Source organism: Microcaecilia unicolor, chromosome 13 (genome assembly GCF_901765095.1).
Source record: "Microcaecilia unicolor chromosome 13, aMicUni1.1, whole genome shotgun sequence".
In the NCBI taxonomy this organism is placed as follows: Eukaryota; Metazoa; Chordata; class Amphibia; order Gymnophiona; family Siphonopidae; genus Microcaecilia; species Microcaecilia unicolor.
Window position 1 is genome coordinate 82,430,908 of NC_044043.1, and position 25,773 is coordinate 82,456,680.

At 45.9% G+C, this 25,773-nt stretch overlaps 1 protein-coding gene across 4 annotated transcripts in view; it reads left to right on the forward strand.

Annotated features, from left to right (window-relative positions):
- RNF207 (ring finger protein 207) overlaps positions 1 to 25,773 on the forward strand; it is a 99,928-nt gene that overhangs the window by 10,025 nt on the left and 64,130 nt on the right. For 3 of the 4 annotated variants that reach the window (XR_003944117.1, XM_030222624.1, XM_030222625.1), the window contains exons 3-6: positions 15,249 to 15,381; positions 17,702 to 17,846; positions 20,048 to 20,129; positions 24,978 to 25,053. Coding sequence is in view for 3 of the 4 variants with exons in the window: in XM_030222624.1 (XP_030078484.1) it covers positions 15,249 to 15,381; positions 17,702 to 17,846; positions 20,048 to 20,129; positions 24,978 to 25,053 (436 nt within the window). In the remaining variant the exon portion in view is untranslated. Of the gene's footprint in view, positions 1 to 8,088; positions 8,177 to 15,248; positions 15,382 to 17,701; positions 17,847 to 20,047; positions 20,130 to 24,977; positions 25,054 to 25,773 lie in introns of those variants that run through there. The other variant, XM_030222626.1, reaches the window with a different exon arrangement.

Sequence of the window (25,773 nt, forward strand, 5' to 3'; positions counted from 1 at the left end):
ACAGGATATTATACCGTATGCAATGCTGTTCCACCCGAAACCATTTATGACACTCAGCCTCTCCACTTCACTCTATTTATGTATTTACATGTTCACCCATCCATCTGCCTATCCTGTTGGGTCATGCTACTCCCATTACTTCTGATAGTAATCCAACTCCCTCGGGCATAGACCCTTTTGGCTGTCCTTCTTCCGGCGAATGTACTTCACAGGCTGCAGCCCGGTCTTGAACAGGCTGCTCCTGTTCTGGATCTCGCTTTCAGGTTGGATTCCCCTTGTCCACCTGAAGTTCTGACTCCTTCTCAGCTGCCACTTATAGGGGCAGAAAACACTCCTGTGTTCCAGTCCAAATTTAATCTGCACTCCAAGATCCCCCAATACGCCTAAGGGTCCTGGTGGGGATACAGAAAACCAAAGACCTTGTGCTCCCCTCTACAATCCCTTTTATTATTTCCCAAACTCTACCCTTGCTGTCACTCACTACAGGGAACCCCTTATTTGTCCTGTTTGTCTTGATTAGATTGTAAGCTCTGTCGAGAAGGGACTTCTCTTACATGTTCAGGGTACAGTGCTGTGTATGTCTAGTAGCACTATAGAAATGATAAGTAGTAGAACTCTTTAGATTCCGGACTTTTGCTACTCTTTGGGATTCCGGATTCTTGCTACTCTCTTTTTGGATTGTGGACAGAATCTTGCTACTCTTTGTCCTTACCCCTTAGTTGTCCTGTTTGTCTTGATTAGATTGTAAGCTCTGTCAAGCAGGGGCTGTCTTACATGTTCAGTGTACAGTGCTGCGTATGTCTAGTAGCGCTATAGAATGATAAGTAGTAGTACTCTTTAGGATTCCGAAATCTTGCTACTCTTGGGGATTCTGCACAGTATCTTGCTACTCTTTGGAATTCCAGAATCTTGCTACTCTTTGTCCTTATCCCTTATTTGTCCTGTATGTCTGTCTGTCTTGATTAGATTTTAAGCTCTGTCAAGCAGGGACTGTCTCTTCATGTTCAGTGTACAGCACTGCGTATGTCTAGTAGCGCTATAGAAATGATAAGTACTAGTAGTAATAGTAGTAGGATGGATAAGACCTACTAAATATTGGCCCGTTAATATCTGGTAGATACAATCCATCATTTCTGTGTTCATTTTTTTTTGTCTTTAAAATCAAACTGACAGTCAAGATTTTGAGCCTCTCGCTTTCATAAAGGAAGACAACATAATGCTTAAGGATAAAATGGAACTCTTCCCGTTACCATTGTGTTGTTTTTGTGTCTATAAGATGAAGGCACCAAGTGCGATGACTTCAGCCCAGAACAGCTGTGAAAGAAATGATTCTGTTTTTAGTTCTGGGAAGAATGCAGATGCTGAGCACTTCCACTTGGCAGGGAAGCGATAGGACCGGTATGTGGCTGACAGTGGGCAGTGTGGTATTTAAAGCAGCAGTCTGTGTTTCTGGCTGGACTCTTTTAGGGCCCCGATATACTAAAATAGCTGAGCTTCTAAAAAAAAAAAAAAAGCCAAGTTTCTAGATTTAGAAACTCATTTGGAAAGCATGTACACTTGGAAATAATGGCATTTACCCATGCAGATTGCAGTTACAACACTTAAAACTACTAAGAATCCCTTTCTGAGGGCAGAGGTTACAGCTCAGTGTGTGCTGTTAACAGGGCCAGTCTTAGCAATTGCGGGGCCCTGTGCAGACCAGTTCAGTGGGGCCCCCTGTCCGTGCCCACACCCGCCCTCCCGTGCCTGCACCTCCCGCCCCCTTGATGTGCATCCACCATGTTTCAGTAGCGAGGGGCAGACAGTGGCAGCAAGTTTCTTATCCTGTCAGCTGCTGAGCCTCCTTGCTGCTGCGTCCCGCCCTTTTAGAAGCAGGAAGTGACATCAAAAGAGGGCGGGATGCAGCAGCGAGGAGGCTCTGGGTTCGGCACATGACAGGATATGAAAATCGCTGCCACTACCTGATGCTCTCTATTGATATGTGGATGCACATTAAGATACGGAGCAGGGGTGTAGCTACATGGGGCCACGGGGGCGTGGGCCCCCACAGATTATGCCCTGGCCCCCTACCCCCCCCCCCCCCCCGCCGTCACCCCCCGCCCCCCCACTGCATCAGGTACCTTGTTTGCTGGCGGGGGTCCCCAAACTCTGCCAGCCGAAGAGTCTTCTTCAGCACCGGTCGACTCCGGCGCCTTTGTTGTGTGATCATCTGTTTCTGACGCCTTACATCCTGCACCGTGCATGTAGCCCCATGCAGCACGTAAGGCGTCAGAAACAGATGATCACACAACAAAGGTGCTGGAGTCAACCGGCGCTGAAGAAGACTGTTCGGATGGCGGGGATTAGGGACCCCCGCCAGCAAACAAGGTACCTGATGCGGCGGCGGTTGCGGTGGCGGGTCCAAAGTGGAGGGGGTGGGTCGGTGGCGGCGGGGGAGGTGGCTAAACAGTACCCCCCCACCTCGGGCTCTGGCCCCCCCCCCTCCCGCTGAGGTCTGGCTACGCCCCTGGTTCCGAGAGAGGAGGACAGACGTGCCAGAGATGCGGGGCCCTGTGCAACCGCTCCTGTCGCCCCTTGCCTAAGACCGGCCCTGACTGTTAATCTTCCTTACATGTTGGACACTTGGATAGCTTCACAGAAAAAGGGGGAGAAGAGCCGCAGTCGGATAATGTCTCTTTTATGCCTTGCTGGATTTTGCAGAGTCAGTTCTTGCCTTATGTGACTGTGGAAGCTGATTTAATGGGGCCAATCTTTAAAAAAAAGTTTTTTATGTGCTTATTGGAAATGTGTAGTCTCTATCCATAGGTCTTAAAAGCGCTCTAAGAATGGACGTAATTCTATATTAAACATCAATACAATTATCTACTATTCCGCAAATCCTTGAAATCATATCTCTTTAATAAGTTCTTGTCAACAGAAAACCAATCTTCTGATTAATTTCAACAAATTGTCAACTTGTAACTAATGTATCTAATTCGATCGACTTTTGATCACTTCAGTTGTATTGCACTTATAATTACCATCCTTGCATTGACTCCAGTTGGTATTATGCTCATCATTATAGTAAAATTTACTGTTCTATTATTGTTGTCTCCCCCCCCTTTTCAATTGTTATAATTGATTTTCTCTTGCTGTTTAGTGCAGACAACATTTTCATGTATAATCTTGGAATAATTTTTCATCTTACAATTAACTAACTACTCCAGTTCCTTTCCACGGCTATTTTGATTATGGAGTGGAGGAGTGGCCTAGTGGTTAGGGTGGTGGTCTTTGGTCCTGGGGAACTGAGGAACTGAGTTCGATTCCCACTTCAGGCACAGGCAGCTCCTTGTGACTCTGAGCAAGTCACTTAACCCTCCATTGCCCCATGTAAGCCGCATTGAGCCTTCCATGAGTGGGAAAGCGCAGGGTACAAATGTAACAAAAATAAAATAGATACTATTGGAGATTCTACATGGAATGTTGCTACTATTGGAGATTCTACATGGAATGTTGCTATTCCACTAGCAACATTCCATGTAGAAGGCTGCGCAGGCTTCTGTTTCTGGGAGTCTGACGTCCTGCGTCACACTCACAGAAGCAGAAGCCTGCGCGGCCACATTGCTGATCTGCAAGGGACGACTTCTACATGGAACGTTGCTAGTGGAATAGCAATATTCCATGTAGAATCTCAAATAGTAGCAACAGTGGAGGAGTGGCCTAGTGGTTAGGGTGGTGGATTTTGGTCCTGAGGAACTGAGTTCAATTCCCACTTCAGGCACAGGCAGCTCCTTGTGACTCTGGGCAAGACACTTAACCCTCCATTGCCCCATGTAAGCTGCATTGAGCCTGCCATGAGTGGGAAAGCGCAGGGTAAAATGTAACAAAAATAAAATGGATACTATTGGAGATTCTACATGGAATGTTGCTACTATTGGAGATTCTACATGGAATGTTGCTATTCCACTAGCAACATTCCATGTAGAAGGCTGAGTGGGAAAGCGCGGGGTACAAATGTAACAAAAATAAAATAAAAAAATTTGATGTAAGCCACATTGAACTCAAGACTCCTTGGGATAATATGGGATAGAAAAGTCATAAATAAATAAAAATGAGCTGTGCATAAATTTTGGTATTAACACTTGGATCTGGGACTTGTACAGTCAGACTCGCACCTACCCCTCCTTGCTTCCCCTCCCCCATTTAATTTCCTCTGCTTCCCCCCCCCCCCCCCCGACAAAAGCGCATACACAACAATTATGGAATAACAGTAGGCCGCAGCTTAAAATTTATTAACAACTTCTAAACACGTTACATCAGGAAGTAAAATACCCCCCTTCCTGAGCTACAGCTGACAAAAGGTCCAACATCAACACCCCCCCCCCCCAGCCGCTGCTCGCCATGACAGCAAAGCAGCAAATCCTCTTCCTGCTGCTGCCGCTAATCTTCCAACTCTGCCTTGTCAGCAAGAGCCCCAGCCTGTGTGGACCTGCACACAGTCAGGGCCACCTGACCCATCTTTTAATGACCTAGCTCATCCCCCATGAGCCACTGTTCCTGTAGCTCGGGGTGTTTTTGTCGCTGCAACAACCCCAACTCATGTCACCTGAAAGACAAAACTCAATACAAAAACAGTCATGCCCCACCCCTCCGAACTCAAGAAACCAGGCGGGTGGACGGGCAGGAAAGCCACCTCTGAGGATTAGGAACGCCCTGAGCCTCGGAGGGGGTCATCCTGATAAGAGGCCCTGATGTCCCGCCTCCAGCCACTCTCCCAACCAATCCCCTGCTAGCTGAGTTCCCGGGCAGACAGGCATTCTTTAAATCCATCCGATGCTCTGCCCCGAACCCACCTGTCACACACACCTCTTGCCCCTCCCCTCTCTGCTGACGCTCTTCTGCCAGAGCCCGCTCACACAGGCTCAGCCCTTATTTAATTGGGCCCATCGAGACAGGCTCTCGGGCTTGTTCTGCATGTGAACATACACACTCATATAATCCAGCATCGCACTATTCCATACACATGGGCTTATACCTTTGATGGTGCGCACTTTGCAGGTAGACTATGGGTGGGGAGCAAACGTATGCATGTAATTTATTTTATAATTTACATATATATTTCTGCAACCTAGGTGCAATCATTGAAAAGTGATCCTGAATAAAAACATATATTTGAATATCCTTGGTTATACTAGCATTCTGTCAAGACAAATGGTTACGGATTTGATTTACTGCCTGTCTGTGGGTACAACCAAAGCTGTTTACATGTACTATATGCAGATACATTTTCTATCCCTAGTGGGCTCACAATCTAATTTTAGGGCTCTGTTTACTAAGGCATGTTAGCGTTTTTAACGCTCCTACAATTAGCATGTGCGATAACCATGTAGGTGCCTATAGGGATAGTGTAGGCACGTACACGGTTAATGCGCGTACATGTTTAATGCGTGTTAAAGATGCTAACGTGCCTATAATGCAGCTTAGAGGGGCGTAATCGAATGGGGCCGCCCATCTATAATGACGGCCCCGTAAAGCGGCGTACCCAACCGTATTATCGAAACACAAGATGGCTGGCCATCTTTCGTTTCGAAAATACGGTCAGGGCCGGCCAAATCTCAACATTTGGGCTGGCCTTAGAGACCGCCATTGGTTTTCGCCGATAATGGAAACTAATGGCAGCCATCTCAAACCCGGCCAAATCCAAGCCATTTGGTCATGGGAGGAGCCAGCATTTGTAGTGCACTGGTCCCCCTCACATGCCAGGACACCAACCGGGCACCCTGGGGGCACTGCAGTGGACTTCACAAATTGATCCCAGGTGCTGAGCCCCCCCCAACCCCCCCCCCCAAAAAAAACCATTACCCACAAGGGTACATCACTACCATAGCCCTTAAAGGGTAACGGGGGGCACCTAGATGTGGGTACAGTGGGTTTCTGGTGGGTTTTGGAGGGCTCCCATTTACCACCACAAGTGTAACAGGTAGGGGGGGATGGGCCTGGGTCCACCTGCCTGAAGTGCACTGCAGTACCCACTAAAAAACTGCTCCAGGGACCTGCATAGTGCTGTGATGGAGCTGGGTATGACATTTGAGGCTGCCATAGAGGCTGGCAAAAAATGTATTAAAAGTTTGTTTTTTTGGGGTGGGAGGGGGTTGGTGATCACTGGGGGAGTAAGGGGAGGTGATCCCCGATTCCCTCCGGTGGTCATCTGGTCAGTTCGGGCACCTTTTCAAGGCTTGGTCGTGAACAAAAAAGGACCAAGTAAAGTCGGCCAAATGCTCGTCATAGCCGGCCTTCTTTTTTTCATTATCGTCCACATGCCCCCTTGAACTTTGGACAGCCTTGCGACAAGAAAGCAGTTGAAGCCTGCCAAAATTGGCTTTCGATTATACCGATTTGGCTGGCCATAGGAAGCCGGCCGACCATCTCCCGATTTGTGTCGGAAGATGGCCGCCCTTCTCCTTCGAAAATAAGCAGGTTAGTAAACAGGGCCCTAAGTTTGTTCCTACACTTCTTTATAGGGCAGGTGATAATTATAGATGCACTATTATAGATTATCTGATGGAAACAGATTATGTTGGTTAATCGAAAAGCCAAATAAGACAGAAAAAGTGGAGGAAGGATAAAATAGAAATATATTGAAAGCATGTTTCAAAAGAGAAAGCAGTAAAATAGAGTTTCACACGTAGGAAGCCACGCTAACAATTCCCTTGAGGCAAATGTGATGAAGTCCATAGGAATTGAGTGGGTTTCGTCTCCTTTGCCACACCAGAATCGCTAGCACAGATTTGTATAAGGAGCACTTAGGGGCATTTTTACTAAGGCGCATAGGCGCCTACGTGCATCCAATGTGTGTCAAATTGGAACTACCACCCGGCTACTATGTGCCCTAGGTGGTAATTCCATTTTTGATGCGTGTACAAAACACGCAGTCGAAAATATTTTCTATTTTTTACTGCGTGGTGCTTACCTGGCGGTAAGTGGCAGTTTTCACGTGCTGATGCTTACCAACCGGTCAAAAATGAAATTACCACATGGGGCATGTGGTAGCTGGGTGGTAACTCCAAATTGACACATGTTGGGTGCGTGTAGGCGCCTACACGGCTTAGTAAAAGGGCCCCCAAGTGTCTTTCTCTCCAGTTTGACAACATTTAGCAGTCCTTTATCTTGTTCAGTACAACCTATTTTGTTCTGTTGAGTGATTCAGATATTTTAGGAAAATCTGCTTAAACTATTAAGTGGTAGCCATCAGTAGAACACTGGAAGATGTGCACAACAGTGTTTTGTTAGTGCAACTTGTGGTGGAGCTGGGCCAGTTTCATAAAGGGCTTCAGAACCTTGCCTGGACCTACTGGCACAAGGGATCCTGCAGTCCCCAGCTGTGAAACACTATCCCTTCACAGGTGATTCGCCTGTGCTTCAGTCCTTTAGTCATGCTACGTTGTCTCTGTGCCTAAAGAGTGAGATTCTGTCCCAGCGACCTCCATTTCAAGATACATGATCAAGTCTTCTCAGAAGGTGGCTTGTTGTTAATCTGAGCCTTGGGCTTTCTTGAAAGCGTCAAGGTGGCTACTTTTATAGACCTCCAAGATGCTTTTACAAGAGATGGATGAACATACGTAAGGGTTTTCTATTTCTTTCATGCTTCATCAGTGCATGTTTGCTAGCCATGATTCTTTAGCAGTTCTGTACCATTTGGCTAACTTTCTCCTTTATTTCTAATCTCCTCTGTTTTCCCGTTCTTTTGAGTCGCAGGCAGCTCCATAGCACTGTTCCTACATCCCCCTCTTAACCTGGAAAAAGAATGCACCCTTCTCTAAGTTAATTTAAAATGCAGATTCAGGGCATTTTTATTTTTGAAGGGACAATCCCTCCCCTACTTCCCCTGCCCCAACAGTGCCAGCCGTCATAAATCGTAGACACAAACACAGATACTCAGCATTTCTAGATTCAAGTTTCATATTTATTGAGATCTTACTACCCCGCCCATCAGACAAGCCAACTGGGTGGCGCACAGGCAAATAAACGATAAGACAAAGTAGCAAATAGCACAGACAGGGGAGAGGGAGAAAGGAGAACTTCAATCTCAGATAGTATGGCGGGGGGGGGGGGGGGGGGAAATCACATAAGGGTCAATTACTGTCCTGCCAGAAGCTGTGCATCAGGTGTCCACAATGAGAGATGAAGTGACTCAGTGGTAAGCACTTACAAAAAGAAAACTAGATTGAACTATGTCCTCAGTTGACTGGTTTGACTGGGGGCAGGGTAAATATATATTGTACCTTATTATGGTATCAGATTTCTGCTCAAATTTCATTCACAAGTTGAGTTAAGTGAGGTCTTTCTAGGGGATATTTCAGGGTCACTGCTTGTTTTCACCCTGTGCTGGGCTGTCTTATCTTTTTAGCTGTGTGCAGTACGATGTTAGGTTGTTAGGGGAGTCGCTCACTATTTTCTGCTTCTCATGGCGTAGAGGTCTTTATTTAGAAAAGGAATCATGGTTTATTTTTACAGGATTCTAACCTTTGGCTGTTCTGAAGTGAACCTTATGCCTGGTAATGCCGTCTGAATTTAGTCTATTAACCCCTTGCTGCCCGGAATAAATGATTTCTCATTTGCAAAATATATTGGAACCCGTGATTGCCAGCTCGGAAATATAGAGGCGTATTTTCAAAGCACTTACAAAGTTACAGAGGTTACTATGGAACTGTGTAAGTCTAAGTACTTTGAAAATGAGCCCCATAGAGGCATATTTTCAAAGCACTTTGGGAGGCTAAGTTCCATAGGTTTCTATGGAACTTTGGGAGGCTAAGTGCTTTGAAAATGAGCCCGATAGTAACCTCTGGAACTTTGTAAGTCTAACCCCCATGTTTACAAAGTCACACTAGTGGCTGCCGGTACGGTAATGCCAACAGAGCCCATTCACTTTGAATGAGTTGTGTTGGCATTGCCATGTGGCTTTGTAAACAGGAGGATAGGTGCTTTGAAAATGAGCCCCATAGGGTCCGATATTCAAAGGATTTATGCTCTTAACTCAGAGCTATGTGCCTTTGAAAATTTACGAGGGCTGAGTGCCTAAATATTTACTCAAAATTTCACTAAACTCCTAAATTTGGGAGCATAAAAAATGAGTGGCAACAGGACCAAATTTAGGATGGGGAAGGAAAATTAGGAGCTTAGCACTGGTTTTCAATATTAGGCTCCTAAATCTATGCAAATGAATGGCAGGTCTAAATTTAAAACCAAAACTTTTAAGCTCCAAATTAAGATGCATTTTTAGCTGAAAATGTAGACTGCAAAATTTACCTGAAAATAGGGCATAAAAGGGACCTTGTACCAAAGCACATTAAGCACAACATGAGGTTAACACCCAGAAACAGGCTACGGTGTGACTGTGTTTACAGGTTTTGCTGTAGTTCGCCTGTTACCTTGCGTTAAACTGTGAGCAACTGATGGGCAGATGATCAGAAGCAAACATGGGCAGTAGAGGCTATTAGCACCATACTAGCACCTGTGTTTGCTGTTGCCCCATGATCAGAGCCCCCGAGCGAGTGAAACAACGCACTCGCGGGCTCTGAACGCTACTACCATGCAAATACATGCTAAACATATTCCTCCCCAATGATCAGCAAGCAGCACGCCAAACATTAGTGCGCAGTCTGTGACAAACCCTACACCAGCTGGGAGCTGGCGTTAGGTTTGCAGACCATTGGAGAGGAATGGTGAGCCCTGTCCAGCATGCATTTGCATGTTAGCATTCCCGCCATTCCCCCCAGCACAACCCCCCCCCTCACAGAAGCAGAACCCCAACCTCCAGCCAGCGACATGGGGGCTGGAAGTCCGGTGGACCTCCAGACCCCCTGACCCCCCCCCCCCCCGACATAAGTTCAGGGGGAGCTGGAGATCCGGTTGGTCTCCAGCCCTCCTATCCTCCCTCACATCCCCCCCAAAAAGCCCTGGTGGCCCAGTGGGCTGCAAATCAACCCCCCCCCCCAGACACACACACAAACCTGGTGGTCTAGTGGCCCTCTTTCCTGCCCACTTTTGTTGGAGGAGGGAGGTACACTCCCTCTTCTAGCAGCGCCGCCTTGAAAATGACAGCGCCCAGCCCTGCCCAGTGCATCCTGGGATAAGCTAGTTGGGACTTCACATCATATAAGGGTGGGGGTTTGGTGGGGGCACAGGGCCATACTGTTTGGGGTCTGGTGGTTCCACAAACCTGCAGCCCCTGTGTTTGACAGGTCTGGGCTTTTGACAGCCTACATAGGCATCTATGCAGTGCTCTGATCGTATGAACTGAATACCACCGATCTAATTAAAATATAAGATTATCCCCCACTAGTTTGACGCTAGTGGCCTCACGCACCTGCATTTACCTTTGATTATCAGAGTCACAGTGATTTGTGTCCCTCCCCCCAATAAAAAAGCAAAACTGGCAAAAGAAACTGATCTTCTTATCTTACAGCTTCACAGTACAGTCCAGTGGCATAGCTACGAGGTGCCGTGGGGGCCTGGGCCCCCGCAAATTTCATCTGGGCCCCTGGTTTGGCTGGCAGGGGTCCCCAACCCCCACCAGCAAAGGTATATGTTTTTTTTGGGGGGGGGGAAGCGGCAAGGAGGTGAGGGGGAGCGATGAGGAGGCATGGCGGTGGGGAGGGGGGCGAGGAGGTGAGGTGTGGGGGGGGGACGGCGGGGCGGCACTCAAAATGTGCCTCCAACCTCGGGCTCTGGCCCTCTCCCACTGTGAGGTCTAGCTATGCCCCTGGTGCAGGCACTGGGGAAAGCTGCATGGCCACCTGGCCAGGCTGTGCAGAAGCTTTGTGAGAGGGTAAGAAGGAAGCACTTTCTAGTGGTTTACCTCATAAAGAAGCCCAGGGCAGAAATAAAGACTTTCGGGAGAGATAGTTCCAGCCCTCTTTCCTCTACAGGTGAGCTTCTAGCCTCCTTAACTATCGAGGCAGCTGCAGCAAAGGGGTGTGACTGCCAAACTTTGCAAGGGAGCAGACTATATTGGAAGCCTGGAAATAGAAAGAAAGCAGAGCTTGGTGTATGAATGCTTAGCCTGCTAACAGGGAGAGAAGACAGCCTGCTGTCAGCAGGAGGTTGGAATAGGACTACCAACTAGATCCAGATTTGCCTGGCAGGGTTGATCCAGTCCTGGCTTTACCCCATCGCATACAGAGACTTGTGGTTCTGATTTCCCCATCGGATTCCCTAAGAAAGGCAAGACTACAAGTCCCTGCATGCATTAGGTTAAGCCCAGGACTGGATCAACTCTGTCAGGCGAATCTGAATCTAGTTGGCAACCTTAGGCTGGAAGCAGGCTGTTCCTTTGGAGCTGTAGGCTGCTCAACCCAGAGAAAGGGAAAGACTGTGAAGCCAGTCAGGTCTTTTGGGGCAGTGAAGTGAGAGAGCCATACAGAGAGGGAGGCACTTAGAAAAGTAAACATAGCTGCCGAGTTACTCACTCCAGGGAGTGTTAGGCCTCCCAGGGAGATTGTATGAAACAGAATATGAGAATAGTCATACTGGGCCAGACCAATGGTCTATCTAACCCAGTATTCTGCTTCCAATAGTGGCCACGTACCTGGCAGAATCCCAAATAGTAGCAGCATTGCATGCTGGCAAGCAGTGGCTTCCCCCATGTCCATCTCAACAACAGACTATAGACTTTTCCTCCAGGAACTTGTCCAAATCTAGTTTAAACCCATGATACACTAACCGTTGTTACTACATCCTCTGGCAATGAGTTCTAGAGCTTAACTAGTCTTTGAATGAAAAAATATTTCCTCCTATTTGTGTTAAAAAGTATTTCCACGTAATTTCATTGAGTGTCACTTAGTCTTTGTACTTTTTGAAAGAGTGAAAAATCGATTCACTTTTACCCGTTCTACACCACTCAGGATTTTGTAGACTTCAATCATATCCCCCCCCTCATCCATCTCATTTCCAAGCTGAAGAGCCCTAACTTCTTTAGCCTTTCCTCATATGAGAGGAGTTATATCCCCTTTATCATTCTGCTCCCTCTTCTATGAACCTTTTCTAATTCCGCTATATCTTTTTTGAAATTCGGCGCCCAGAACTGAACGCAGTACTCAAGGTAGGGTTGCACCTTGGAGCGATACAGAGGCATTATAATATTCTTGGTCTTATTTTGCATCCCTTTCCAAATAATTCTTAGCACCCTGTTTGTTTTTATGGCCACCGCTGCACACTGGGCAGAAGCGTCTACAACAGCACTTTGATTTTTTTCTTGAGTGCTGACTCCTAAGGTGGACCCTAGCTTCAGGTAAATATCATTTGGATTATTCTTTCCGTAAGTCAGTCCACAAGAGAGAGTTCAAGGAGTAGGGTAGAAAGGCTCTTCCAAAGGACCAAGGGAGAAGTTAGTTCATAAAGATGATCTTTATTGGAACTTCTCAAAAGACTCGACACAGCTGCTGCATTTCGGCGTGAGGATGCCTGCTTCAGGAGTCTCGTGATGTTCGTTGTACAAGGGTAGTTGATATTTCCAAGACAACATACAAATTTAATGAGCAAAGTAGATACCAGAGTCAGTAGATGCGCAAATTGCTTCTGTCGGCAAAGTTGTGCAAGACTTCTTGGTTGAATCCATGCTGACTCTGTCCTATTAAACTGTGTTTGTCTATGTGTTCCATAATTTTATTTTTTATAATAGTTTCCACTATTTTGCCTGGCACTGAAGTCAGGCTTAACTAGTCTCTAATTTCCTGGATCACCCCTGGAACCCCTTTTAAAAATCTGCATTACATTGGCCACCCTCCAATCTTCAGGTACTATGAACAGTTTTAACAACAGGTTACGGATCACTTACAGCAGATCAGCAATTTCATTTCTTTCACTACACCATTCAGGCGATTTATCACTCGTTAACTTGTCGATTTGGCTCAGTACGTCTTTCAGGTTCACCAAGATTTCTTTAAGTTTCTCTGCATTGTCATCCTTGAAAACCATTTCTGGTGCATGTTGATCTCTTACATCTTCTTCCATAAAGACCGAACCAAAGAATTCATTCAATCTCTCTGCTATTGCCTTGTTCGCCCTGAGTGCTCCTTTTGCCCCCCAAAGCAAGGGGCTGGCCACAAAGTTTTAGCAGTAGAAAATGATTCAAAAGGGGATCTCCAAAGCTAGGCAGGATTAGACCTGGCTAGTACTTGGGAGACTGAGTAGAAGTAACACATTCTAGAGAGAGCATAGTTGTCCCTATGTTAGAAGTATGTTGAGATAGAAAACCTTTCATGCCCAAATGGATGATTTAATGTTGAAACCTGAGAGTGTATCTGTGCATAAATGCACATTTGAAACATTTTTTTTGAAGTTTAAACTATAATTGCATTTGCAGAAGACTTCCTTACCTGGTAACATTTCAAGGGCCCCTGACTTCCGCTCTGTTAAGTGTACCTGTGTCTTGTGCGGTTCTATATGCCTTGGCTCATAGGTCTTCGAAGCTCAAACTACAAACGATATTTCATGTTGAACTGCAGATGTACACTGTCTTGAAGCAAACTTTCAATTTTCTAAGTGAAGACAGAAATGGATTTCTTGTCACAGTTCTTTTGTTAATGATCCATCATGCATGCCCTGATAGTCTGCTTTGGCCATGATATAGCCCACAGCTTGGCATACCTCCCATCGAGACTCCTCTATCTCATAGATACTAGGTACTTTCTCCCTTATTTGGTATTTTGAAAACCTCCAAGAACAGAGATTACTTCACCTCCTAGGGATCTCATTCCAGTTCTTTATCGGAATGGTCTTCCACGGGAAGTGATGGAGTCAAACACAAACAGTGTGAGATAAACACAGAGGTTCCTTTTATGGCATGAAGATGAAATAAATGTATAGGGCATTTCAACTCACAGTAAAACTTAAAATAACTTTCACACTTTAAAGAAAAAATAGAAAGAAAGAGGCATAGAGGAGAGTAGACTGGCACTGGGAGTCAGTCATGCCCTAAAGACAAAGGGGGGTTAACCCACACAGAGAGGCAGGTACAACTCTGGCCACCTTTCTGGGCAGAGTGAATGGGCCATGCTGGAGGAGTAGCCTAGTGGTTAGTGCAGTGGACTTTGATCCTGGGGAATTGAGTTCGATTCCCACTGCAGCTCCTTGTGACTCTGGGCAAGTCATTTAACCCTCCATTGCCCCTGGTACAAAATAAGTACCTGAATATATGTAAACCGCTTTGAATGTAGTTGCAAAAACCTCAGAAAGGCGGTATATCAAGCCCCATTTCCCTTTCCCTATTTGAAGATTCTACATGGAATGTTGCTACTATTGAGATTCTACATGGAATGTTAATGTTGCTATTCCACTAGCAACATTCCATGTAGAAGCCTGCCCTTCCAGATCAGCAATGCTGCTGCGCAGGCTTCTGTTTCTGAAAGAAACAGAAGCCTGCGTGGCTGCATTGCTGATCTGCAAGGGCAGGCTTCTACATAGAATGTTGCTAGTGGAGGAGTAGCCTAGTGGTTAGTGCAGTGGACTTTGATCCTGGGAAACAGAGTTCAATTCCCACTGCAGCTCCTTGTGACTCTGGGCAAGTCATTTAACCCTCCATTGCCCCTGGTACAAAATAAGTACCTGAATATATGTAAACCGCTTTGAATGTAGTTGCAAAAACCACAGAAAGGCGGTATATCAAGCCCCATTTCCCTTTCCCTATTTGAAGATTCTACATGGAATGTTGCTACTATTGAGATTCTGTTGCTACAATTTGAGATTCTACATGGAATGTTAATGTTGCTATTCCACTATTTGAATGTAGTTGCAAAAACCTCAGAAAGGCAATATATCAAGTCCCATTTCCCCCTTCCCCCTTTATCTGCCGCCATTTACACAGTAACATATAACATATTAGAAGACAGCAGAGAAAGACGTGAACGGTCCCTCCAGTCTGGCCAACAAGATAAACTCATTCATATGTATGAAGTTACTCTGTCCTTGCTGATATACGTTGCTTCTTAATGTTTAACTGAAATCTTGAAAGTGGCATTCGAAAGTGAAATTGAGGCCAGTACTTTGGTGGATTCTGGGCATGCCTGGAATGGATATGGATGGCGGTTTGAGAAAAAGAGTTGAGAGGTTATGTTAAAGACAAAATGATGATGTGAACTTGGTTTTGGGTTGAATTTGAGAATTTATTTGTTCATCAGCCCCAAGTGGAAGACCTTGAAGTGGGAAGACTGGGTGGGCCAGTTTGGTCTTCATCTTTTACTGATTTGCTTTGTCATTTGCCTTCTCCGTAGGCACCAGTCAGTAGTGAAAGGAAACAATGGTCTCCCACCTATGGACCGTCTACTTAAGTTCTTGTTGGACAGCTCAGCTGACTGTGAGGAAGTTGTACAATGTGCAAACTGCGACTTTCAGTGCAAAAAACAGGTAAAAGAAATCTGAATTCTAGTTACCTTCTTTCTTAACATTGCTTTTTGGCTGTCTTCAAAGGTTGTAATCTAATATAAAAACAATACATATGCTGGCTAGGGAGGATGCTATTTGTTTGAAATAACATGAGAACTATCAACATTTGGGAAAAGGTAATTTTTTGCCCATACTAACAGAAGAAAATCACAGTTTCAGGTTTTATCCTGTGTTATAAATAGCATGCACTCTACAAAGATGTGTGTTATTTACAAAGCGTGTATACTATTTTTCAAGAGTACACACATACATGCATTGTTTCTGGAGTACACACTCTCTCTCAATAATGTGCACATGCATGCAGTCTTCACGATATTTATCCTTTGCCACAGCCATGGCCGTGTCATGCATTCTGACTCACCTTCTGGCCTCTGGAGGGGATGTTGGCGTCGGTCCATGGCTCCCCTGGGGGTCTTGGACTGCCTCATTGGTGCAGCAGGACCTCCGCTGTGCTGCCTGGTGCACTGGGAGCCTAGCTGAGAGGCTTGTGCTGCTCCTGTCCTGGGCCGGTCAATGTTCCTGTTGCTAGGCGCATGCACATGCCGAAGAAAGTACTTTTAAAGGGCCAGCAGCGCGATGCTGGGACACCTAGGAAGGGACATTAATTCCAGCCTGGTGCAATAAAAGGAGGCCCTTGATGCTCTACTGATGCCTTTGCAACGGGTTGCTTGGTCCTGTATGTTGCAGCCTTGCCTTTCTTCAGTCAAACCTTGCCTGCCTTGTCTCCTGCCTAGCCTGCCTTGCCCGAACTCTAGCCCTGCCGTGCTTCCAACTCCTGACTGGCCCGTCTCTACTTCAGTTTGCCTTGCCTTGTCTGTTTCCAGATTGGCTAGCCTTGCCTTGCCTTCTGACTTGCCCTGCCTTGTCTTGTTTTCAGACCTGCTCTTCAGTTCCTGCCTTATTTCCAGGCAACCTTGCTCACCTTATTCCTACCTGCTTGCCTAGCCTTGTCTCCAGCTCCTGCCAAGCCTTCAATTCCAGCTGTGCTTTGTTCCCAGTTCCTGCTGAGCCTAGTTCCTAGTCCTATCGGTCCTGTGCCTAGGCCTGGTGCCTCGCCTGCCACCAGTCGTGGCCTGGCTAACCTCTGGGTTGACCGGGTGGCGTCAACTCAGCTGCAGCTCAAGGGCTCACTGTACTGGAATTGTGACACCCTCAAATGAAAAAAATTCAAAACCAAACAAAATGAATATTCCCGTGAATAACATGAAAGGTCATCTTCCATATAATGTCTAAATCCAGCTTTGGACATTTTCTGGAAAACATCCAAAAATCCAATAGCGAACATGGCCATATTCAAAACAGAAAAACGTCTTGTCTTTTTGTTTTGAAAATGGCCATTTGTGAGACGATGTTGTACTCGGTGCATTTATCTTCTTGGACCATTTTTGAAAAAAACCCATCCAAGTGAAAAATACATAAAAATTAAGCCATTGGGATGTGGGACGAGCCAGCATTCTTAGGAGACTGGCCACACAGACATCCTAGCTGAGCAGTGGGGCACTCTAGTGGGCACTGTAATGGCACCATTACCCCCTTACATTGTATATTGAGCCCTCCAAAACCCTCCAAAAATCTACTGTACTCAACTGTACACCACTACCTTATGGTTGCAGGTTTTACCTATATGTGGGTACAGTGGGTTTTCTTTTGGGGGGGGGGGTCTCACCCTTTCCACCACAAGTGCTTGCTGCTCTGATAGGATTGACCATAATATCTGATGCTGCCATGGAACCTGGTATGTACTGTTTCATTCACATCTTTTGGGGGGGGGGGGGGGCGGGAGGGGTCATACTTTAATCCCTCCAGTTGTCATTTGCAGGCTCATTTTCGTTCTGTTTCTGTGAGTCTGACATCCTGCACGTTGTACATGCAGGACATCAGACTCAGAAACCAAACGAAAGAAGAAGACTTCAGCTGGCGAGGGTTGGGGTCCCCCCCCCCCCAGCAAAGGTAGGCGATGGCGGGTGGGGGTGTCGAGAGAGTCGTCAGCGGGGAGGGTCAAAGTTGATGGTGGTGGTGGTGGTGGTGCTGGCGGTGGCGGGGGGGGGGGGGGAGGGGGTCGGCAATGGCGGCGGGGGGGGCCTAAAATGTGCCCCCTCACCTCGGGCTCTGGACCCCCCTCACGCCGAAGTCTGGCTACGCCCCTGTACCAAACTGCTCAGATAGGCAGCAGTTGGGCTTCTGTTTTTGAACTTGGTACCTGAATATTTGCAATAATTTTGTCTGCATGAATATGGATGATGCCCAAGAACTAATTTGGTTTCCTCCTTTTGTGCAACAGGAAGGGGAGCTGATGTATTACTGCAATACCTGCAACCAGCCACTCTGCACCAAATGTCGCGATGAAACCCACAAAGCTAAGATGTTCTCGTGCCATGAAATTGTCTCCTTAAGTAAACGCACGAAGGAGATTCACAAGAAATGCCGTAAGATTTCTTCATCCCCTTCTTGTGCTTTTGTAAAATGAGAATCATGGTCATGAAGGGCAATATACTGTATCAAATGTCAATAAATTGAACTAAACTAATGGAAAATGTTCAGTGTAGACTGTCAGTGTGGGTTTGCTATATAGTCTTCATCAGCATTTTCTCCATCACTGGCTGCCTTTTCTCTTGTATCAGACTGGATTGTAGAGGAGAACTGCATAACCCATTAGGACCCGTGGCAGTTCTCACTCTTGAGATGGTTGCCTTCAAGACTGAGGATACATTATCCCCCTAATTCAATAAACTTGCATGCACAATTTTACGATTAGCGTGCAGAATAGCACCAGTTATTCATGTAACTTTAATTGTTAAATTAGCCACTAATTGGTGTTAACAACCAATAGCTGGATATAGTCAATGTTAATTGGTATTAATTAGCAGTTATGCACATAACTGTCCTTAGTCGGTATTCTAAGAATTGAGCATGCAAAATCTGTAGTGCACAACTGCAGAGGGTGTGTGGACCTGGGAGGAGTATGGGTAGGTCAGGGCAGGTCTGAGCATGCCTAGCATTTATGTTAACACTATCATTTGTGCACCTAATTGACAGCAGTTAAGCACAAGGCTTTACACCATCCACTGAGCTGGCATAGGTGTTCACGCCTAAAGTTAGACGCATAATCTGCAGACTTATTCTAACATTTTATAGTGACAATTACACTCATAATTGCCTATATAGAATTTGCGCTAAACACACCCTTTCAAGGTCTATCTGTAAGCAGATCTTTATGGAAAGCATTTGGATACCTCTTTGGGAGCCCTTTAAGGAATGCATTGCTGTTAGAGTATTTCTTTAGACCATCAGGCTCATTTTCGAAAGAGAAGGACGCCCATCTTTCGACAAATCGGAAGATGGGCGTCCTTCTCACAGGGTCGCCCAAATCAGTATAATCGAAAGCTGATTTTGGGCGTCTCCAACTGCTTTCCGTCGCAGGGATGACCAAAGTTCACAGGGGCACGTCGGAGGTGTAGCAAAGGCAGGACTTGGGTGTGGCTAACTAATGGACGTCCTCGACCCATAATGGAAGAAAAGGGCATCCCTCTCGAGCACTAGGACGACTTTACCTGGTCCTGTTTTTCTTACGACCAAGGCACGAAAAAAGTGCCCAAACTGACCAGATGACCAACGGAGAGAATTGGGGATGACCTCCCCTTACTCCCCCAGTGGTTACTAACCCCCTCCCACCCTCAAAAAAAAATCTTTAAAAATATTTTGTGCTAGCCTCTATGCCGGCCTCAAATGTCATACTCAGGTCCATGACAGCAGTATGTAGGTCCCCGGAGCAGTTTTAGTGGGTGCAGTGCACTTCAGCAGGCGGACCCAAGCCCATCCTCCCCCTACCTGTTACACCAGAAACCCACTGTACCCACATCTAGGTGCCCCCTTCACCCGTAAGGGCTATGGTAGTGGTGTACAGTTGTGGGTAGTGGGTTTGGGGGAGGGATTTGGGGGGCTCAGCACACAAGGTAAGGGAGCTATGTACCTGGGAGCAATTTGTGAAGTCCACTGCAGTGCCCTCTAGGGTGCCCGGTTGGTGTCCTGGCATGTGAGAGGGACCAGTGCACTACGAATGCTGGCTCCTCCCACGACCAAAGGGCTTGCATTTGGTCATTTCTGAGATGGGCGTCCTTGGTTTTCATTAATCGCTGAAAAATCAGAAACAACCAAGTCTAGGGACGACCATCTCTAAGGACGACCTAAATTTCAAGATTTGGGCGTCCCCGACCGTATTATCGAAATGAAATATGGATATCCATCTTGTTTCAAAAATACGGGTTTCCCCGCCCCTGCAAGGACCTCATCAGCAAAACTTGGGCGTCCCTTTCGATTGTGCCCCTCCACGTCATCATGGACCTTGATTATCATTAGAGCAGCAGTGAATGTCCTTTGTCTCTCTGGAATCTCTTCTTACTTCATTCCTGTTTCATGGACAGGCTTTTGGGACTAGTATTTTCCATGAATTATGCGTATGTGATTCTCTTTATCACATACGCATAATTCATGGAAAATACTAGTGACTTAAAAATTGACAAATTTACAGAGATTTCACTGAGCAACGTCCTGTTGGTCTCCAGCACCTGCAATAGATTTCTGTTCTTTTTTCAGTCTGACTGCGTGATGCCCAATATTTGTTTTGCAGTACTTCACGAGGAACCGTACATCATGTTTTCAACAGAAAAGAAATCCATGCTGTGTATTAACTGTTTCCGAGACATGCAGGTGTAAGTAGATGGAAGCCACTCAGTCACAGGTTAGAGGACCCACTGTAGCAACTGGAGTGTTTTTGTTCACACATTCTTATGTTCTGTATTTCTTCTTGCATTTTCAGTTCTTCTCATGTCTTCCTTGCTGTTCTATCATTTATGAAGGTCCCCATACCATATCCCACAGTGTATTCATACTCTTATTTACAAAGTTCAAATTGCTCACAGGGCAGCGAGGAGCCAGATGTTTAAAATACAGAGAAGTGAATGGCTTTAGCAGGGGCATAGCCAGACCTCGATGGGAGGGGGGGGCCAGAGCCCGAGGTGGGGGCACTGTTTAACCGCCCCCCCAGCCGCCACATTAGACCCCCCTGCTGACGACCCCCTTGAACCGCCTCCCGCCACCAACCCTCCCTCGCCGCCGTCGCTGCCCGCACCACTGCCGCATCAGATACCTTCTTTGCTGGCGGGGGTCCCCCGAACCCCGCCAGCTGAAGAGAGTCCTTCTTCAGTGCTGGAGTAGCGCGCCTTCGTTCAACGAAGTTCCTGGTGCGATCAGCTGTTTCTGACGCCTTACTTCCTGCACCATGCATGTAGCCTTGTGCAGGACGTAAGGCGTCAGAAACAGCTGATCACACCAGGAACTTCGTTGAATGAAGGCGCTACTCAGGCGCTGAAGGACTCTCTTCAGCTGGCGGGGTTCAGGGACCCCCGCCAGCAAACAAGGTATCTGATGCGGCGGCGGGGTGGGCGGCGACAGCGGGGGAGGGTTGGTGGTGGGAGGGGGGTTCAAGGGGATCGTCGGCAGGGGGCCAGGGCCTAATCTACGGGGGCCCAGGCCCCCTCAGGCCCCACATAGCTACGCCACTGGGCTTTAGCTGTGATGGGGCATCATGACCTTATTAAAAGAAAATGTATATGAGGCAGCAGTAAGGGCTTCTTTTACAAAGTCGCGCTGGTGATTCCCGAGCGGCAAATGAGCAGGAGCCCGTAGGAATTGAATAGGCTTCCTCTCATTTGCCGAACCGAGAATCGGAAGAGCTTCTTTGTAAAAGAGGCCCTAAGAGAGGTATGAGACGATGGAGCAGGATGTAGAGCGTAAAAGAAAGGAGGACAAAGAATTAGTATATGAGAGATGATGATACTATGCTATATGCTTGAAATGATATGGAGGAACAAGGTGAAATGCATTTTGTATTCATTATAAAGGTAATGGCAATCCCCTGTATGCAAGTACCTGGATATTCAGTGTCAGCCCATGTCCATGCACTGGCACTAAATATCCAGGGCTAATTGACTAGAAAAATGGAGAAAATGGAAAGGCCCACCCCTTAAAGGGGGGCCGATTACAACCGGGCTGAAGGCCCATGAAGAATCTGGGGGGAGGGGGGAGGGAGGAGTAGGAGCAGAAGAAAAGGATAGGAGAACAAAGGGTTAATGGGAAAGGGGGCGGGTAGGGAGGAGTAGTGAAGAAGGGTTGGAAAGGGAAAGACAGCGCCATTTGATACTCAGCAGGCGAAGGGATCAGTGCTGACCCGCCCTCCCGCCCATGGAGTTGCAGGGAAGGGGTAGTTGTCGCAGCAAGGCGTAAGCTATGGAAGTTAGGTAACATTAGCGACGAGTACACAGCACCTCAGCGTATAATATGGCAAAGTGAGTTACTATATATATATATGTTAATGAGCTGCTGAAAGTTACAATACTGAGCGAAATGGTATGCCTGCATGCGGGCAGGCTTACAGAACAAGATGGACACGGCTAGTCTCCTGGCTTGGACGGCCAGGGGGCCAATAGCTTTGGTTAAAGTGGTAAATGCATCCTTGTACGGGATGCATTTGAATTGACATCGTGTGCTATAGCAGACAGCACTAAGGAGGAACAGGGTGCTTGGACGGCACAGCCTGTGGTAATATAAGAAAGAAGGGCTGTGTACTCGGAGGGAGAAGATGTTTATGTGAAGGTTTATGGTAAATAAATTGTTGCGGACCTGGCTGCGGCCTAAATAAATCCACATTCGTTAAAGAAAATGGCTTCTGGTGTGGTGTTGGTTATGGAAGGGGCGTGACTGAGTGAGTGCCGAATGCCCGTGTTGTGGTTTGATCTAGAATTACTAGCCATTAAAAAAGAATGCAGAAAGAAAGAGCGGGCATGGAGGAAATCCCTTAATCCAGAAACTAGACAGGCATGAAGAGCGTCCATCCCTTATATAAGCATACTATTGCTAATACAAGGAAAAAATGCTATTCTGAATCGATGAATTCCCCTTTTTACTGATACTCATAAGCTGTTCAATTTAGTAAACAGTTTGATACAAATGATATTATGTTACCTCTTAACGTCAACACAGCATCGGCGGAAACCTTAGCTTTACACTTTAAAAATAAGGTAGCCAGAATTAGAAATCAATTTTCTATGGGAAAAGATACCGAACAGGTTATGTCTTGTAACATCGTTGAAATTCCCGGAGATCACATCTGGGACCGTTTCATGCTAGTGACAGAGTTTGATGCAAAATCACTGTTAACCAGATGTACCAAATCAGGCTGTAGTTTGGACTCGTGTCCATAGTATTTAATGAAAGCTATAAGTATTAATATGTTTCATAGACTTACTTTTGGCTAAATGATTGTTTAGCAGCAGGAGTATTTCCTTCTTGTTATAGTGAGATAATCTTGACACCTATTCCTGTTGGATGTTACGAACTACCGTCCAGTTGATTCAGTTCCATTACTTGCAAAAATAATGAAAGGATATGTTGTCAAACTCCTCGACAAATACCTTTTTGATTATATTATTTACATTCATCTCAGTCTGGATTTCATAAATCTTATACAGTAGTACAGAGTTTCGTGATTTGGGGTTCTGACGACACGTGGTAAAGCCCTATTGGCTCAGGGTCGTAGTGCTGTGGTTGTCCAATTTGATTTATCATGTGCCTTCGATCTAGTAGATCACATCTTTTACTTAATAGATTTGAGTGAATTGGGGATTACTGGGACTGCTCTATTTTGGTTTAAGAATTTTAACCTTACATAATTACAAAGTTCAGAAGGATTGATGATTGTCGTCAAACTGGAACCCTTGGAGCAGAGTACCCCAAGGATCTGCTATTTAATGTCGTACTTCAACCTTTAGGAAGACTTCTAGAACAACTTGAAATTCCTGCTTTTATATATGTGGATGATATCACCCTTTTATTTCCGATATCACAAGACTGACCTGATACTCTGAAATCTATCACAAAGTGTGTACAGATGATTGAGAAATGGATACTGTGTAATTATCTTAAAATTAATCATGATAAAAAAAACAAATGTCTCTGGATAGGTCCTCTCATTTTGGAATTTCCTCAGGACTTTAAAATAGCCTTAGATTCATTTTCATTTGTATTTTGTTCCAAAATTTTAGGGGTTGAAGTAGATGGTTTGCAATCCTTTTCTCATCATGTTAGTAAGTCTTTTTGCTTATTAAAAAAATGAGAACTATTCGTAAATTTTTTGATGGTGCAAATTTCAGATTCCTGGTCCAAGCTTTAGCTCTGTCTAGAATAGACTACTGTAATATCATCTAGGTTGGATGCTCAAGTATGCTGCTAAAGAAAGTTCAACTGATTCAAAATATGGCAGCCTTGCTGATTTTCTCAGCCTCTGTTTGATTCAATTACCCCATTGCTTGTTGAGTTGCATTGACTTCCAGTCAAGGCTGGGTCCCAATTCAAGCTATGTACCATCATTTTTAAGATCTTGATGGGTTTGGCCCCTTTTTATGTATCTGTTCGGGCCATTCTTCTTCACAAAAGCTCTCTAAGTAAAACCAGAAAGAAGATGTTGCTACTCTTTCCGACAGTGAAGAGGGTCAAATCATGTCAGATGTGTACTTCGCCTATACATTATCTGGCATTGACAATATGGAATTCACTGCCAGCATATATTTGAACTATTATAGATTACTAGTAAAAAAAAGGCCCGTTTCTGGAGCCAATGAAACGGGCACTAGCAAGGCTTTCCTGTGCCCCCCCCCCCCCCCCCACCGAACGCACCTTGGTTAGTGATGGCATTGCGCCACCGTCGATGTGTGACTGTGGCCCCCCCACCCAATGCACCTTTGTCGTCAGTGGGTGGCCCATTGCGCCGCCCTGGCTGCTGTTGATGTGAGTGAATTGCTCCGCCCTCAACGTCATAACGTTTGACGCGAGGGCGGGGCCCCGAGACTGTGATTTTCTTGGTTTCAGAGCTTCGAACTTACGAACCTTGGCTTCAGTGATGTCATCAGACAATAGAACGTTGAGGGTGAGTTTTATATATATATAGATATGACTTTTCATAACTATCTCAAAACTTTCCTTTTTAAGACGTACCTCATAGATAGCTGTTTTTTTCTGGTTTTGCTCTGTAATTCTTGTACATTTTGTGTCCAATTTCTTATAAATGTAATCCGCACTGAACTTAATCGGTTGTAGCAGAATAGAAGCAATGTGTAATAATAATATTAAGTGCTATATTAAGTAATTAAGTCAAATCAAACAGCACCATGATAGACACTCTGCGAGGGAGCACCGCCACTTTTGCAGATTGATTACGACTGTGTACATAATTTCTGTTCCATTTTGAAGAATCTCCCAAGGCTGAATTTACACACACTGTGGAAAATGTACATGTTTCCATCCTCATTTAGTGGAGGGCAATTGACCTGCTATTTCAAATGGGTTAATAACTTTGAAAATTACCCTCTCTTGGTCCATAATTGGTCAGAGTGCATGATTGTTATCCTGATGCTCTCATCCACAACCCAGAAGTGTTGAATTGTTAACACATTGGCCTGTTGATTAGATGGTGTTCACCATAGTTCTCTGCTTGTATTTTTCAGAGAAAGTCGAGCCCATTGCATCGATATCGAGACGGCATACATTCAGGGCTGTGAGAAACTGGACCAGGCCGTTATGGTAGGTAGAGTTTGGCAAGTGGCAAATGATTTTTTTACAGAGTACCTGTATCACAGTTCCAAAAATTGTGCATATTTTCTAAAGGCTCACTTTAATGCTCTATACATCATTAGACTCCCATATATTTCCTTCAAAACATTTTTTTATTTCTATATCGAGTACAAAAACTAAAAAGCCAATAGGACAATCCAAAACTGAATATATATCCTTCTGCTGAGAAGGAAACTCTTCCTAGTTCCCCAAATCCATGTCAATATATCTCAGTTCAAAAAGACAACAAAAATCAATGTCCATATATATCACATGAACTGTATAGCAACAGTCAATTCAAAAGCAGCTGAAGACATTACTTATCTTAATACTGTGACATTCTCCAATTTGCTGCTGGGAAAAACATCCACAACTAAAGTTGGGCTCTAAGGGCCAGACTCTATATAAGGCAGGGGCGTAGCTAGGTGGGGCCACGGGGGCATGGGCCCCCACTTTCGATCGCCGCTGCCTGGTACCTTTGCTGGCTGGGGGACCCCCGCCGGCAAAGGTACCAGGCAGCGGCGGGGGAAGGTCGGCGGCAGCGGCGATCGAAAGTGGTGGGGGGGGGGTCGGCGGCTGGGGAAGGCGGGGTAAACTGTGCCCCCCCACCTCGGGCTCTGGACCCCCCTCCCGCTAAGGTCTGGCTACGCCCCTGATATAAGGTGCCTTAAAAATCTGCGCGGTAAACAT